Raw genomic sequence first — 14,995 nt, 5'->3', positions numbered from 1 at the left:
CACCGAATGAGATAAATGGGTGTCAATTCACACCGTTAATAATTTCAGTGGAAGGCTGTGTGTGGACACACTCATTTCGGAGTAAGAGCACCAGTCCTATTTCAATATTGGTAAAATGTAGATTTGAACTGAAATAACTCAGGTGTGAATTACAACCCCTTTTGTTATTTCAGTGCCATTTATCACATAGACAAGTCTTTATGGGGCAAGCTAATCCATTATAACCTGTTGTAATCTGATGTAAAGGTGTCCACACCGGGATATGTACTGGTTTAACTAAACTGGTGCAAGTTTGTGTGTAGAAAGCTCCCAGGTAATGAAGTATCGGGCCAAGTTCCCTGGCCTGTCTTATTTAAGAGGGCAGAGTAGATAATCGTAATCCTTTCTGGCCTTCAAAATCTATGAATCCTCCGCTCGTACACAAACCAGACACTCAGGAAAGGTTTAGATTCTAACAATGCTCTAACATTTTTTAAAAATTACTCATAAATCCAACTGTGTAGAAATGAATGGCTTTGTAACTGAAGTTATTCACACGATCCAGTAAATCTGGTAACACGTGGTGCCAGAATCAGGGGGTAGCCGTGTTGGTCTGTATCCACAAAAACAACAAGGAGTCCGGTGGCATTTTAAAGACTAACAGATTTATTTGAACATAAGCTTTCGTGGGTAAAAAACGATGCATCTGAAGAAGTGAGGTTTTTTATCCACGAAAGCTTATGCCCAAATAAATCTGTTCGTCTTTAAGGTGCCCCCGGACTCCTTGTTGTTTTTATGGAAACACAGACACACTGTCTATGGATTTGGGGGACATTGGACACAGCCTGTGTCCAATGCCCACAAATCACACAGCTCCATGCGTCTGACGAAGTGGGCATTCACCCACAAAAGCTCATGCTCCAATACGTCTGTTAGTCTATAAGGTGCCACAGACTCTTTGTCGCTTTTTACAGAACCAGATGAGCACGGCTCCCCCTCTGATACATGGCCCGTGGTTTTCTAAAGCCCATTTCAATTAACCTTTCCCGGGAGGGGGCATAGCCTATGAAGATGCTGCACCCCAGCCCAGGGCTGCAGGGGGCTGGGCAGAAGGTTCCCTGCAATTGCTGCTTCATTGGGTCTTTTCCTAACTTTGGTGCTTGACTCTGCAAGCTCGAGGTTCCTCAATCAGGGTGACCAGACAGCAAGTGTGAAAAATCAGGACAGGGGGTGGGGGGGGGGTAATAGGCGCCTATATAAGAAAAAGACCCCAAAATCGGGACTGTCCCTCTAAAATCGGGACATCTGGTCACCCTGTAACCTGTCCTAGGCCATGTCCACACCAGGACAGAGCGCCCAGGCCAGCGCAGCGCCACGTGTGTAACACGGGGCTCCGTGTGGGCTCAGTCAAACCGCCCCCTGCGGGGCGCACGCTGCAGCACTGACCGGAGCGCTCTGCCGACTGGGGATCGCCAGGGGGCGCTGCAGAGCCGTGGCCCCGCCCCACGTCCGCCCGGCCAGGCCGGCCCGCAGAGCACAGCGCCGGGGGGCGGGACTAGAGAGCCACGCCCCCCAGCCGGCTTCCGTACGCCGCGTCCGCCTGCGCCCCGTTCCCATGGAGACCCGCCGCTCCGCGCCGCCCCGGCTGCTACCAGGAGCAGAAGCCCTGGGGAGGAACCAGCCGGGAGGGGGCGCCCGGGGCGAGGACAGGCACGGAAGGGGCGGGGCTGGGGGACCCCAGGTTGGGCTCTGGCTCCCCCAGGGGGACGTTGGGGGGACCCCAGGGTGGGCTCTGGCTCCTGGGAGGTGCTGGGGGGACCCCAGGATGGGCTCTGGTTCCCCCTGGGAGGGTGCTAGGGGGACCCCAGGGTGGGCTCTGGTTCCCCCTGGGAGGGTGCTGGGGGGACCCCAGGGTGGGCTCTGGTTCCCCCTGGGAGGTGCTGGGGGGACCCCAGGATGGGCTCTGGTTCCCCCTGGGAGGTGCTGGGGGGACCCCAGGGTGGGCTCTGGCTCCTGGGAGGTGCTGGGGGGACCCCAGGATGGGCTCTGGTTCCCCCTGGGAGGGTGCTAGGGGGACCCCAGGATGGGCTCTGGTTCCCCCTGGGAGGGTGCTGGGGGGACCCCAGGGTGGGCTCTGGTTCCCCCTGGGAGGTGCTGGGGGGACCCCAGGATGGGCTCTGGTTCCCCCTGGGAGGGTGCTGGGGGGACCCCAGGGTGGGCTCTGGCTCCTGGGAGGGTGCTGGGGGGACCCCAGGGTGGGCTCTGGTTCCCCCTGGGAGGTGCTGGGGGGACCCCAGGGTGGGCTCTGGTTCCCCCTGGGAGGGTGCTGGGGGGACCCCAGGATGGGCTCTGGTTCCCCCTGGGAGGTGCTGGGGGGACCCCAGGGTGGGCTCTGGCTCCTGGGAGGTGCTGGGGGGACCCCAGGATGGGCTCTGGTTCCCCCTGGGAGGGTGCTAGGGGGACCCCAGGATGGGCTCTGGTTCCCCCTGGGAGGGTGCTGGGGGGACCCCAGGGTGGGCTCTGGTTCCCCCTGGGAGGTGCTGGGGGGACCCCAGGATGGGCTCTGGTTCCCCCTGGGAGGGTGCTGGGGGGACCCCAGGGTGGGCTCTGGCTCCTGGGAGGGTGCTGGGGGGACCCCAGGGTGGGCTCTGGTTCCCCCTGGGAGGTGCTGGGGGGACCCCAGGGTGGGCTCTGGTTCCCCCTGGGAGGGTGCTGGGAGGACCCCAGGGTGGGCTCTGGTTCCCCCTGGGAGGGTGCTGGGGGGACCCCAGGGTGGGCTCTGGTTCCCCCTGGGAGGGTGCTAGCGAGACCCCAGGATGGGCTCTGGTTCCCCCTGGGCGGGTGCTAGCGAGACCCCAGGATGGGCTCTGGCTCCTGGGAGGGTGCTGGGGGTACCCCAGGGTGGGCTCTGGTTCCCCCTGGGAGGGTGCTAGGGGGACCCCAGGATGGGCTCTGGCTCCTGGGGAGGTGCTGGGGGGACCCCAGGATGGTGTCTCGTTCATTTGTCTGCATGGCTATATGGCATGTCACTGCCCACCCACCAGTGTCCCCTCTTGCAGTCCCAACAGTGCTTCCTGCTGGGACGGCTTGAGCCCAGAGGAACTGAGAGTTTCCCCAAAGCCAGTACAGCTTCGCCATTCTCTGAAGTGAATCCTGCTGGGAAAGCCTGAGAATAAATAAGCCGGGACTGGAGACCTGTGAGCTGCTTACATTCAGTGCTCCTATACCGTTTCTTGAAGTTACTTGCCCAGGGTCTTCTGTAGTAATCATAAAGTCACCTTTGGGTTAGCCACCTGACTAGCGTCTCCTGCTTTTCTTCCAGAGCCACCTCCAGAGATGGCTGCAAAGGTCCTGAACACCCTGGCACAAAACATAACGAATAAATACGGGACAATAGTAAGTTACCCTAATGGCACTTTAACTGGACTCCTCTGAGGGGCTGGGGGCTGGAGCCAGGACACCATGGTGATGGGGGCTTTAGAAGTGTATAAATAGACCCTATACAGTGCCTCTCCCCATGCCGCTTGTGGTGAAGGAAGGGCTGGGGACTGGGAGGTGGATGGCTGCCATTCGAATGTACGCACATGTTCGACTGGCCCTGTCAGATATACTAGCAAACTGTCACTGATAGAAGGCCTGAAGGGAGTGTTCCCCAAATGGTGCTCAGCCCTCTGGCACAGTGGAGAGGTTCCCAGACTCCCTTGGGGAAGAGGATGGGGAAGTTTGAATTGTAGTGAAGACCACCCATAAACCTCCCATGACACCGTAAGCGTCTTGTTTGTGCCTTCTGCTGAGTTTAGGATTACAGCAAGTGGCAGCGGGTAGAAGCAAAAAAGAAGAAACCTGTGTCACACAAACCAGCTTTGCCACCTATCGCATCACCAAGTGAGGACAAGAAAAGCGAAGGGAGCTCCGCTGGCTGCCAGAAAGGCAAGCGGTCAGGTTGGCAAAGATTCTATTTCTGTACCATATGGCATGTTACTGCCCACCAGTGTCCCCTCTTGCAGTCCCAACAGTGCTTCCTGATGGGACGGCTTGAGCCCAGAGGAGCTGAGAATTTCTCCAAAACCAGTACAGCTTCACCATTCTCTCCAGTGACTCCTTCTGGGAAAGGCTGAGAATAAAAATGTCAGGACTGGAGACCTGTGAGCTGCTTACATTCAGTGCTCCTATACCATTACTTGAAGTTACTTCCCCTGGGTCTGCAGGAATTAGAAACTCCCTGTGGCTGGCATTCCTAAATGTCATAGAATCATAGAATATCAGGGTTGGAAGGGACCTCAGGAGGTCATCTAGTCCAACCCCCTGCTCAAAGCAGGACCAATTCCCAACTAAATCTTCCCAGCCAGGGCTTTGTCAAGTCTGACCTTAAAAACCTCTAAGGAAGGAGATTCCACCACCTCCCTAGGAAACCCATTCCAGTGCTTCACCACCCTCCTAGTGAAATAGTGTTTCCTAATATCCAACCTAGACCTCCCCCACTGCAACTTGAGACCATTGCTCCTTGTTCTGTCATCTGCTACCACTGAGAACAGTCTAGATCCATCCTCTTTGGAACCCCCTTTCAGGTAGTTGAAAGGAGCTATCAAATCCCCCCCATTCTTCTCTTCTGCAGACTAAATAATCCCAGTTTCCTCAGCCTCTCCTCATAAATTATGTGCTCCAGCCCCCTAATCATTTTTGTTGCCCTCTGCTGGACTCTTTCCAATTTTTCTACATCCTTCTTGTAGTGTGGGGCCCAAAACTGGACACAGTACTCCAGATGAGGCCTCACCAGTGCCGAATAGAGGGGAATGATCACGTCCCTCGATCTGCTGGCAGTGTCCCTACTTATACAACATATCTCTCAGCTACACATGGCAAGTGTATGCAATTCCTGTCATGTGTTAAAACTGGGCAGTTTAATAAGTGCAGAGCATTTTCTGTTTTACCAGTTCTATTCAGTACCAGTTCATCCTTGCCTTCAAAGACAGCATCCTCTCTGAATCCCAGATTTGTTCAGCAGAAAACCTCAGCAAAGGAGACTGATGTAACTAAAAGCTTGGAGAACATCAAAATTATTAAGGTGTGTAAAGCAAATGTCCAGTGCTGTGATTTATTTATAGGGAGGCTGGCGCACACCATTCAAGTTATTCAGGGTTGTCCCAAGAGAGGAAAAAAACGAGTTGCCTGATTATCTCATTTGCACTCATGCAAAGTGGATGTCCAAGCCTGCTATTCTGATTTGGAGGCATGCACCAATTTGACACTCCCATTGTGCTCACGCGGATGACTCCACAAGGTGCTGAGCAATGGAGAATCAGGCCCTAGGTGCTGGGAGGAACTAGAGGAAGAGTGTAGTGATAGAGCAGCTGGCCAGTGAAGAAGGTGGGTGCAGGGATGTGTTGGGGGAATTGGTGTGATGTAATTTAGCAAAAAGATGGAGGTTTATTGGGTGGTTTTGTGGTGCCAAAGTAAATCAAGGGCGATATCATTATTTATTAATTAACAGAAATGTCATTGGGATGGCAGGTGGAACACATTTGTAAATCTTTCATTCATAAATTCTTTCAGAAACTGACTAAGTCGAAGAGAAAGTCCCTAAATGAGCTGAAGCATCACAGCGCCGCCCTTGTGGAGACCAACGGGAGACTAGCCCAGGACATTCAGCAGACAGATGCCAGTACTGCCAAGCATGCCAGAGACCTGCTGCAGCAGTATGAGATGTTTGGGGTGAGGCTTAGGTGTGGCCAGTGAAGTCAGATGGGCAGAATCCCAACATAATCCCAGCTCCTTCTAATCCCACCCGAGCAGGTTCAAGCTCTTGTGTGGTGATTACACAGCCCGTCACTAGTGGTAAGGGGGAACAGTCCTGTGCCCTGAGGCTCCTATGCAGCATTCTGGTTTACACAGTTTATATACCACTGGGCACTGCCCCCCAGCAGCCAGAGGTGCTCCAGCTACCTGCATTCTGCTGCCTCCTCTTAATGCAGATACAGCCCTGGAGTGTGCGGAGCAGCTGCCTTGCCGATCCCAAAGGCAATGCTGCTGCACGATTTTCTGATGAGGAAGCAATAGTGTAGCAAGTGACAACTGTCACCCTCTCCTAGTAGCTTGAACATGTCCCCTCCATCAAGTGCATGACCTCGACTGGCTCATGAGGTGGGAAGCACAAAGTCACTCCCAAGAGCAGCTCTCCTTGCAGCTGTGCTGCCTTGGCACCATGCAGTTCACTCCATCATGCTATTAGTGGGATCAATAAATACCATGGGGAGAGGTGCATTAGGAAGCCTGCAGCTAGACACTTCATAGTCTGTCAGTAGCGTACAGCAATCAGTGACTAGATTTCTCTCTCTGTAGACCGTCATCTCGACCCTTCGGGACTCCAATCAGAACCAAGCTGGCGTAGCACGAGCAGAACTCCAAGAAACAGAAAAAATGGTGGAAAAGAACCTGAGGAGTAAGAATGGATAGTTTACATTAAGCTAATATCAATATAGTACATGTAACCCCATTGTCCAGTACTCCTCATTTCATTAGATTATAAATGCCAGATTGTTGTTGTGAACGTCAAATGATTAGGTTTCCTAAAGATAATCAATTAGTTTTGGTATATGGGGACTGTCACAGTTTCAGGGTAACTGCATCTGTATTCCCCCTCCGTGGGCCACTCGAGGAGTTCCCAGCCAGGTCTCAGGACTCCAGCTGTTACCTGTCTCTGGGTTAGGGACCTTTGTTCCACTCCCTTCTAACTCGGTTTTAAAGCTGCACAGCTCCTTGCCTTACTCAGTGATATCCCCAGCAAGCTAGTCTGCCTGATGGCCAGCACCTGTGTGTTGCTTTCTCTCCGTGGGCAATGAACAGTATATTGCCAGCAGTTACAAGTTACTACACGGCTCCTCATAAGCAAGCACATTTATTCTTCAAGTAAAAGCATTTATAGAGTAAACATCATTAAAACAATCAATAGAGTTTAACTCACCTTAAACATTCCAGGCGTCACCCATTAGTCTTATGGTGCCCTTGTAGGCCAAAGTCTTTCCCTGCGTCAGTTTAAACAGTCTTTTCATGCCAAAAGCCCTTTCTTTGTCTGTTGGTCTCTGGAAAACCCAGTTTGAACCAGTATGGACAAACCTCCCCAGTTGGTACCTCTCTGGAGGTGTTAACAACTTCCAGATAGGGGGAGGGATAGCTCAGTGGTTTGAGCATTGGCCTGCTAAATCCAGGATTATGAGTTCAATCCTTGAGGGGGCCACTTAGGGATCTGGGGCAAAAATCAGAACTTGGTCCTGCTAGTGAAGGTAGGAGGCTGGACTCGATGACCTTTTGGGGTCCCTTCCAGCTCTATGAGATAGGTATATCTCCATATATTTTAAACCTTAATCATTCTTCTCCCCCACTACTTCTTAATTTCTGGCGGAGCTAAAAGTAACCTTTCCCTACTGGAGTTGCACACAATTCCTGTCCCACAGTGATACACAAACTAATCATACACTTAATACAACATGGGATACTGCATGCAGTTGTAATACCTGTCACAGGACATTCCCTCTCAGTCAACTCATGTAAAAAATGTTTGGAAGGGCTATAAACCTTACAACGGCAGAACCAACCATAACTGATGGGGTTAGAAAGAGACTTCCCCTATGAGCAAGTTATTCCATATTCTTGCACCTTCTTTGAAAATATCTGGTACTGGCCACTGTCAGCGACAGGATAGTGGATTAGATGGGCCACTGGTCTGATTCAGTCTGGCAGTTTCTGTGTTTCTAATCATGGCTACTAGACTAACATAATATTTAACCATCATAAAGAGAAGGTTCTGTTTCAGAAGAACAAAAGTTTCCTTGGCTCCACTGAACAGGAGACTCAGTAGAGAGGGGGTTTAGGAGTCTCTGTGGCTTAACTTTCTATCTTGGCCTTTTAATCAGAACTGAAACATCAGGTGGATCACATGAACACCAAGGTGCAAATCCTCCAGGAAGAGCTCAATGTTTTACGAACATACATGGACAAGGAGTACCCAGTGAAAGCCGTCCAGATAGCCTTTATGCTTCGCAACATCCGAAACCTGAAGGAAGAACAGCAGGTAAAGAAACCTCTCCTAACCTTTGTTATCCCTGTGTGTAAAGAGAAGGGATGACTAAGGCAATCAGATGTTCACTTGCTTAATAATCCTGTTGTTTCTCTGCCACCCATCCCTGTAATTCTCAGGATGAAATGGAAGATATAGAAGATCTGGCCAAAACAGTAATGCAGCAACTGGAAAAGAAGGTGCAAGATGAGAAGGAGCAGATATTACAGGCTGTTGCAGAGGTTAGTGGATTGCATCTGTCTTTGCATGCTTGAAAGTCAGTGAGAAAGATAATGGACTATCCTGCCAACTAGACTGCTACTGGGAGCTGCCATCTAGGGCTAGGGGGTTCCAGATTTGGCCCACCAGTGACACTGTGGTACAGAGGACATGCAAGAGTGTAACAGTGAACTACTGCCTCCAGCTTAGTTGCTACCTGGAGCTTTTCTTTGGAGTAGCAGGGAGCTGTAGGTACAGAGCTGGATTTCGCATTGGTGTGCAATTGTAGCCTTGCATGTTGCAATATTTTCAGAATCATACATGGATATTTGCACACACAATTAGAGGGAATGAATTAAATGGAACTGATGTTATTTAGATAGATGTTTAACTAGTCACTTGTCTGCACAATTACTGAGATTGCACACACATTTGCAGTAATTGCATGAGCACATTAAGCACACAAATAGACACAATACTGAAAATATGAGACTTTATTGTCCCTTCAGAAGATATAGGAAACTTCTGTTGTACAATTGCTGTTTATGTGGTAGTACTTAAGACTTCTGTGCAAACGTAAAGGAGCCCTCACCACAGCCTGGTGAGGTGGAAAAATATCGGTATTCCCATTTCACAGATGAATCTGTAAGCAAGGGTGATGTGACTTGCCCAAGGCCATATAGCTAGTCTGTGTTGGCACCTGGCATTAGAACACCAATATTACTGACTCCTATTCCTGTATTCAGCACAATATGATCTCATTGGGTATTGAGCAGATGATGGCCCCCAGAATTTGTCCCAGTCTGCATTCCTTAAAGGAGGAGTTCACCTGTTATTCTAGACATGGCAAATACAACTGGGTCATCCCTAGGGTCTGCAAGTGGCAGGGTTTCATATCTGTCATTGTGGGTTGCATTGTAGAAATAAATTATACCCAGTCAGCTCTAAAGTACAGGTTTTTGAACAACCAAAACCCTGAGAGACCGCATCCCTTTTTCTTCCCATTGAAGCTGTGAACCCATTCTTCTGAGCCTGTTAGCTCAAAGAGAGCCATGTACAGCAATCATGTTTGTGATTGCTGCAGCCCTCCCCAGCTATTTTCTGCTTCTCTTCTGGTCCAGATGCATACTGGAATTTACTGTCTGGTCTTTTACTTCAGCTGGTTTATTTTTTCTATCTGTGCAGGACAAGGCGTTTCTCTATCAGGAGGGGCTGAAGCAGATGGCTGTCAACAATCGGATACTCAGGAATGAAATCCAAATGCAAAAGAAGGTGAGCAGATTTGGGAGGAAATCGCATGGAGCAGCAGGGGTGTTGGCCTAGTGAGTATTAACCCCTTTGCTGCTGGTCGTCCAGTACAGTGGCTGTGCCATTCAGTTTCCAGTGGACTATTAGGGTACACCTAGGATGTTGAGGCGCACAGCAGGGATTCCCCTGGCACACTGCAGAATGTACTGTGGGGAACACTCTGGCCCTGGCTTTGTGAGGATGGACCAATGCCTTGGCCAGTCTTCTCTAGCTCCTCTGATGTTTCTAGTTCTCTGGTACCTTCGTGCTCTCGTCATCTAGGTGTTTTTAAAGAGCAGTCTCACAGGTTTAATTCTTTCAGTTCATTCACAAGCTGTTGGAAGAAATCACAGAGCTACGAAGGAGCATTATGACACTTCGCTGGAGCGTGAGAGACCCTAGAGAGGTGATCTTCGCCGATGTCCTGCTCCGCAGGCCCAAGTAAGTCCCTGCATTTATCTCCTAAGCAGTAGAGTTTATTGACCGACAAGCCACAGGCCCTTCTGACACCAGCTTCAATGTGAGTATTCATAGGTCACCCTCTGCTTGGTGCACTGGGAGTTAATCTCCACTCAGAATGCCTTTGTGTTAAGAAACGCAAGCCAGCTATTTGCACAGCCTTCAAAGGTAAACGATGCACCTCACCATAAAATGTAAACTTAATTATAATATTGGATCATAGAATATCAGGGCTGGAAGGGACCTCAGGAGGTTCTAGTCCAACCCCCTGCTCAAAGCAGGACCAATCCCCAAGTAAATCATCCCAGCCAGGGCTTTGTCAAGCCTGACCTTAAAAACCTCTAAGGAAGGAGATTCCACCACCTTCCTAGGTAACCCATTCCAGTGCTTCACCACCCTCCGAGTGAAATAGTGTTTCCTAATATCCAACCTAGACCTCCCCCACTGCAACTTGAGACCATTACTTGAGATCCAATTGGGGAAGGGACGTGCATGGCCTAATGGCCTGAGCACAGGAGTAGGAACTAGGACGGGCTAGCCCTAGCACTGATACGGATTTACTGTCAACCTTGGGTAAGTCACTTCCCGGCCCTGTGCCTCAGTTTCCCCACTAGGGGATTGTGAGGATTAATAAAGCTTTACAAGCCTCCTGTGATGCACAATAAGGAAGTATTCTGTTGTTCTCATTTTCCAGTTGGGAAAACTAAGGCTCCGAGGGACCAACAGGCCTTCCCAAAAGACTCATTGTATGTAGTGTATTCATAGCCATGTTGGTCCCAAAAGACTAATTGTCAGAGCATGCACTGGTTATCTAAAGTCACTTTTCGAACAGCCACAGTAAATTCCCCCCCAAAATACTGGGTGAAAAAAGATAAGTAGGCCATTTTCCTACTATGTTAAAGAGGTTTCAAAGGCAGATGAGAGCTGCAAAAAGCCAAATCTCATTTCTCCCTCCCCGGCCCCAGTTCACTGGTGGCTGATTGCTTTCAGCATTGAGTTTCTGTTCATCAATGTGCAGGGTGCCCTGCCAGCTCATTCACAAAAATCCTGGCTTCTAACTTCCAGGAACAATGGAAAAGGTTCGGCTAAGAGTGTGGGCTCAAATCATAAAACAGAGAGAGATGCACTAACACGCCCTGAAACTACTCCCACAAATACCTTCTGGGGTGCAGTTGATGCAAAGAGCAATTGTGATAACACCTCAGATTGTGATTGACTGCACACCAAATAAACACAGATCCACAATATCTAAAGGAAACGTAATGCAGGTTAAAATAGAAACTTGATTAACAAGTGTCAAGTGACGTTACAACTGGCCATTGGTCTTGATCGGTTATTGACTTCAGTTAGGGTGCAAGCCAGGGCCACGTTTGGCCCAAAGAGGTTAAGGTCTTGAATGTCAGCCAGTCTAACTTGTAGGTGTGTGTGCAAAATGCATGTGAAATTGTTTGCTATTTGCCTGTGCGTTTATTGCAGTTGTGTGTGCAAAGTGAGTGTGTGAACAAACTGTGAATCACACTGATTTTTCACCTCTAGCTTCCCCATTTTTGCACATAAAGTAATTTTATAGGCAGATTAGTCCTGCAGTTTCCCCCCATTTTGCATACATAGATTATTCACATGAACTGTATGAAAACCACGTCTTCCATGATTTCCATAAACCCAGGCCATAAGTCTGTGACAGAGGCAAATAGGGCCAGATTCCCTGACTCCAAGTCCCGTGTTTTAAGCAGAAGACGGTCCTTTGGCCTGGTCCAACTGCAGAAGTTTGGAGGCCTGGTGTGAAGGAGAAGGAACGCCTGCAACGTGTCAGGAAGTTGGGGAGAGTTGAACGGCCTGGTGATATTAGTCTAACTTAATTTTTTTCAGATAAAAGCAGGATAAAATGGAGAGTTAATTAGTCCTGAGAGATTGTAGAGCTGGGGTGACTGCGTGTGACTGGGAAAGGTTTAAAAATAGAAGAAAGGCCAAGTGGGAATGTTTCTGCAGCATCATAAATCAGGCATTTGGTGATTACACACCCTGCCAGGCTGGGCACCTTTGCTAGAGCCATCACCACGGTTTCCACCACAGACCTTTCCCACTGACCTCCCTTACACTTTTCACATGACTTCGCAATGGGCTGGTTTTCTGAGATTAGCCCATTGGTTTCCCTGAGACACTGAAGAAACAAAGTTGTGTTCAGCCCACGTTCAGCTGGGAGTGCAGGGGCTCAGTCTCTCTCCCCACTAGCAGCAGCAGAGCAGAAACTGATCGTAGGCAGGGTTGGATTTTTCGGAACAGGCCTATAGTGTCCCAGGACACGAGATCTGGGATGCCAAGAGGCTGGAGGGGGTCCCTCCCTTTCCATACTCATTTTTGTTTCTAATTGCTGCGTGGCCAAAGCAGCAAAACCACGTTACTTCTTTCCTCTCGCCCTCCGTTCCCTGCCTCTGCTTTGCCGAAATACAGCTGAACAAGTCCACCTTTTGTGCAGAATCAGTATTGCAGCCTAGTCAGCAAGGAAGGTGAGAGATGGCTGGGAGTCAGAAGACTTGGGAAGCTATTCCTGGCTTTGCCACGGACTCATTGTCTGACATTTGGCAAGTCATGTGGGGCCTGATTTCTCAGTGTGGGAAGTCCACGGGCATTGTGGGTGTTCAGACCTTCTGGAAATCAGGCGATTTACCCCTCTGGGCTTCAGTTTCCCATCTTTAAAAATGTACCTCCTCTGAGTGCCATGGGGTGTCATTCATTGAGCTTTTCCCAGCTGTTACAGAAGCCTGGATTGAAGGTGTCACGAAACAGAACCAGAATTAATGAGGATGTTGATACACAAACTAGTGGTCACATTTCATCTTACTGCGTTTCTCCCACTGTGTGCTGGAGAGTGGATGTAACTGTGGGCCCTGCTGCTGTGAAGCTTTTCCCCTCTGCGTTTGTCTGTTGGGCTTGGAGGAGAGTCGCAGCTAAATACATTGTTCTGTTTTCATAAACCCACTGCCGACTCTGATTAGGGCTCGGTTATCCTGTGCGTGCTGTCTAGGCAACAGCTAGGCAACAGGGCTCAGGGTTTGATTTACAATGTGTGATCTTCCCATAGGAAGAGAGGAGATGGCCAGTCTGGTTAATGCCAGAATGGGCTCCGCAGGGTGAGTCAGAGCTAACATATAATACTGCTTGGGCACTGCTGCTGTGGGCTGGGTCGCCTGTCTGGGCGCTGGCTCATGCACGAGAACCCAATATGGCTTTTAAGGGCTGTTGTCCTCTGAGCAAGTCTGGGGTTCTGGTCCTACCCCTCCTCCCACCCTCCAATAGCGAAGGGTGCATGAGTGGTGGACAAAGGATGTCCAGGCCCTTGAGTTACTGTTTTGGCTGTACAGCATGTCTGAGAAGGGCCATGTGTTTCTGGCCCTGATTGTACCAGGATTTCTCTTCCCCACCACCTCACTCCCAAAGACTCACTTGATCTGAACTGAGGCAGAGTTCTTGTTTCCTTGGCTATGGTTTGACTTTCTCCTTATTGCTCTCTCCTCTCTCTGCTCAGATGCCTGCCAGATACAGAGATTGTTCTCAATATCCCCTTAGAGGAGAAGGTTTTCGTTTAGTCCCAGAACCTTTGGACCTGAAGTGGAAAGGTGGGTGGATGGGCCAGGCCTCGCCCACAGAGCTATGTCATCATAGAACGCAGCTGGGCCAAGAACAGGATGAGGAGCTGTACAACAAATCGCCCCCTCTTCATGGACAAGTTCTCCAAACCATCCCAGTTCTCAGGAAGTTCTGCTCTGCGCCGCTTTTGGTTTGTCAGGACAAACAAGTTCCATCACAGAACAATATGCAGGACTCATTGTGTCATCGTCATGCCAGATCCAAGCTGGGTAAAAGCCAGAAAACGGCCATCTCGCTAGAAGGAATATGGTGCAAAATTCTATTAAAGCAGCCAGGTGTGATCCCAAACGGGATCGTTGATGAGGTGTCACTATTGTCAACAGCCCTTTCCCAATCTCACATTCTTACAGCGCTACCAAGTGTCATTGGTGTCAGCCACCTACCGATAAAACGTCACAGTTCCACGTGGGCAGATTAATTCCTGAAGCCCAGGGGAGTTCTATCAGAACAAATTTGGCCTTTTTATCCTTCCCAGTAAAACGCCTTTGTACAAGTTACTTTTATCAATATTTTGATTTCTGATGAGCTGAAGCCCAGACCCAGGATGAGGTCTTTAGTAATGGAACAATGAGCAGCTGTCACTAAGTGCCCTCCAGCAGCTGCCTGTCAGAACAATTGCATCCCCATCAGCTATAGCACATGTCAGTTCAGGGGGACAGAATGGTGACACAGGATGAGGATCTTCCACTTCCAGTGTCTGTACAAATGCTTGCCGTTCTTAGCAGCCGGCGTCGCTTGCCCTATGGCTGTAGTGTAGTCCATCCCATCCCAGCTGTGTCTTGCTTAGGGTTGAATGGTTCTGACAGTATTCAGTCTGGGAAGTCTACCAGTTGATGGATAACTGTGTAGCATGTTTAACCTGCAACTTTCAATCTACATTTTGAAATAAAAATTAAGTGGGTCTTTAATTTGTAACTGAAGTTTCATCCTGTCAGAATAAATCTCCAGGCACCTTTTATTATTTGTCAAAAATAATCGCACTTTTCACTTCAGTAGTATGTATCAAGCAGGGATCTCAAAGTGCTTTACAGCCACTAGTAAATGTAACCTCACAGCCTTGATGACACAGAGCCAGACTAGCTGGCTAGGTACTCCTCCAGCCCCATCCCTGTAAGATGGGAGCCCGCCTCACTTCCCGTAATGATCATAATGATATTTCACGTGCACCTCTAAAAACCTTACTCCTGGAGGTGTGTGGGTGAGGCTAGGGCAGGGATACGTACCCGTTCCTCTCAAGTGCTCTGTGATTGGTGGAGTAGTATTACAGTGTACCGAGTCCCACTCCTTACTTGGTGAAATAGCCATACCTTCTGTCGCTATTCAGTCTGCCACTAGATGGAGCCTGGCAGC

The 14,995-nt window shown here is 49.7% G+C and overlaps 1 protein-coding gene across 3 annotated transcripts; it reads left to right on the top strand.

The window, feature by feature from the left end:
- The first annotated feature begins 1,609 nt into the window (after positions 1 to 1,609).
- C12H20orf96 (chromosome 12 C20orf96 homolog) lies at positions 1,610 to 14,553 on the top strand. Of its 3 annotated transcripts, none has more exons than XM_054045655.1 (11): positions 1,610 to 1,689; positions 3,302 to 3,375; positions 3,780 to 3,921; positions 4,914 to 5,044; positions 5,533 to 5,691; positions 6,319 to 6,418; positions 7,890 to 8,047; positions 8,173 to 8,274; positions 9,437 to 9,523; positions 9,861 to 9,979; positions 13,524 to 14,553. In XM_054045655.1, the coding sequence occupies exons 2-11, from the start codon at positions 3,316 to 3,318 to the stop codon at positions 13,582 to 13,584; spliced, it is 1,119 nt and encodes a 372-aa protein (XP_053901630.1). In that variant the 5' UTR covers positions 1,610 to 1,689; positions 3,302 to 3,315; the 3' UTR covers positions 13,585 to 14,553. The 3 variants fall into 3 exon arrangements, with proteins under 3 accessions (XP_053901630.1, XP_053901631.1, XP_053901632.1); XM_054045656.1 differs by having other exon boundaries at positions 1,645 to 1,720; XM_054045657.1 differs by lacking the exon at positions 1,610 to 1,689 and adding an exon at positions 2,782 to 3,176.
- Positions 14,554 to 14,995: the final 442 nt, after the last annotated feature.

This window comes from Malaclemys terrapin, chromosome 12 (assembly GCF_027887155.1).
Source record: "Malaclemys terrapin pileata isolate rMalTer1 chromosome 12, rMalTer1.hap1, whole genome shotgun sequence".
Taxonomy (NCBI): domain Eukaryota; kingdom Metazoa; phylum Chordata; order Testudines; family Emydidae; genus Malaclemys; species Malaclemys terrapin.
The sequence above is the reverse complement of the archived record's forward strand: the minus strand, read 5'-3'. Positions and strand labels throughout refer to the sequence as shown.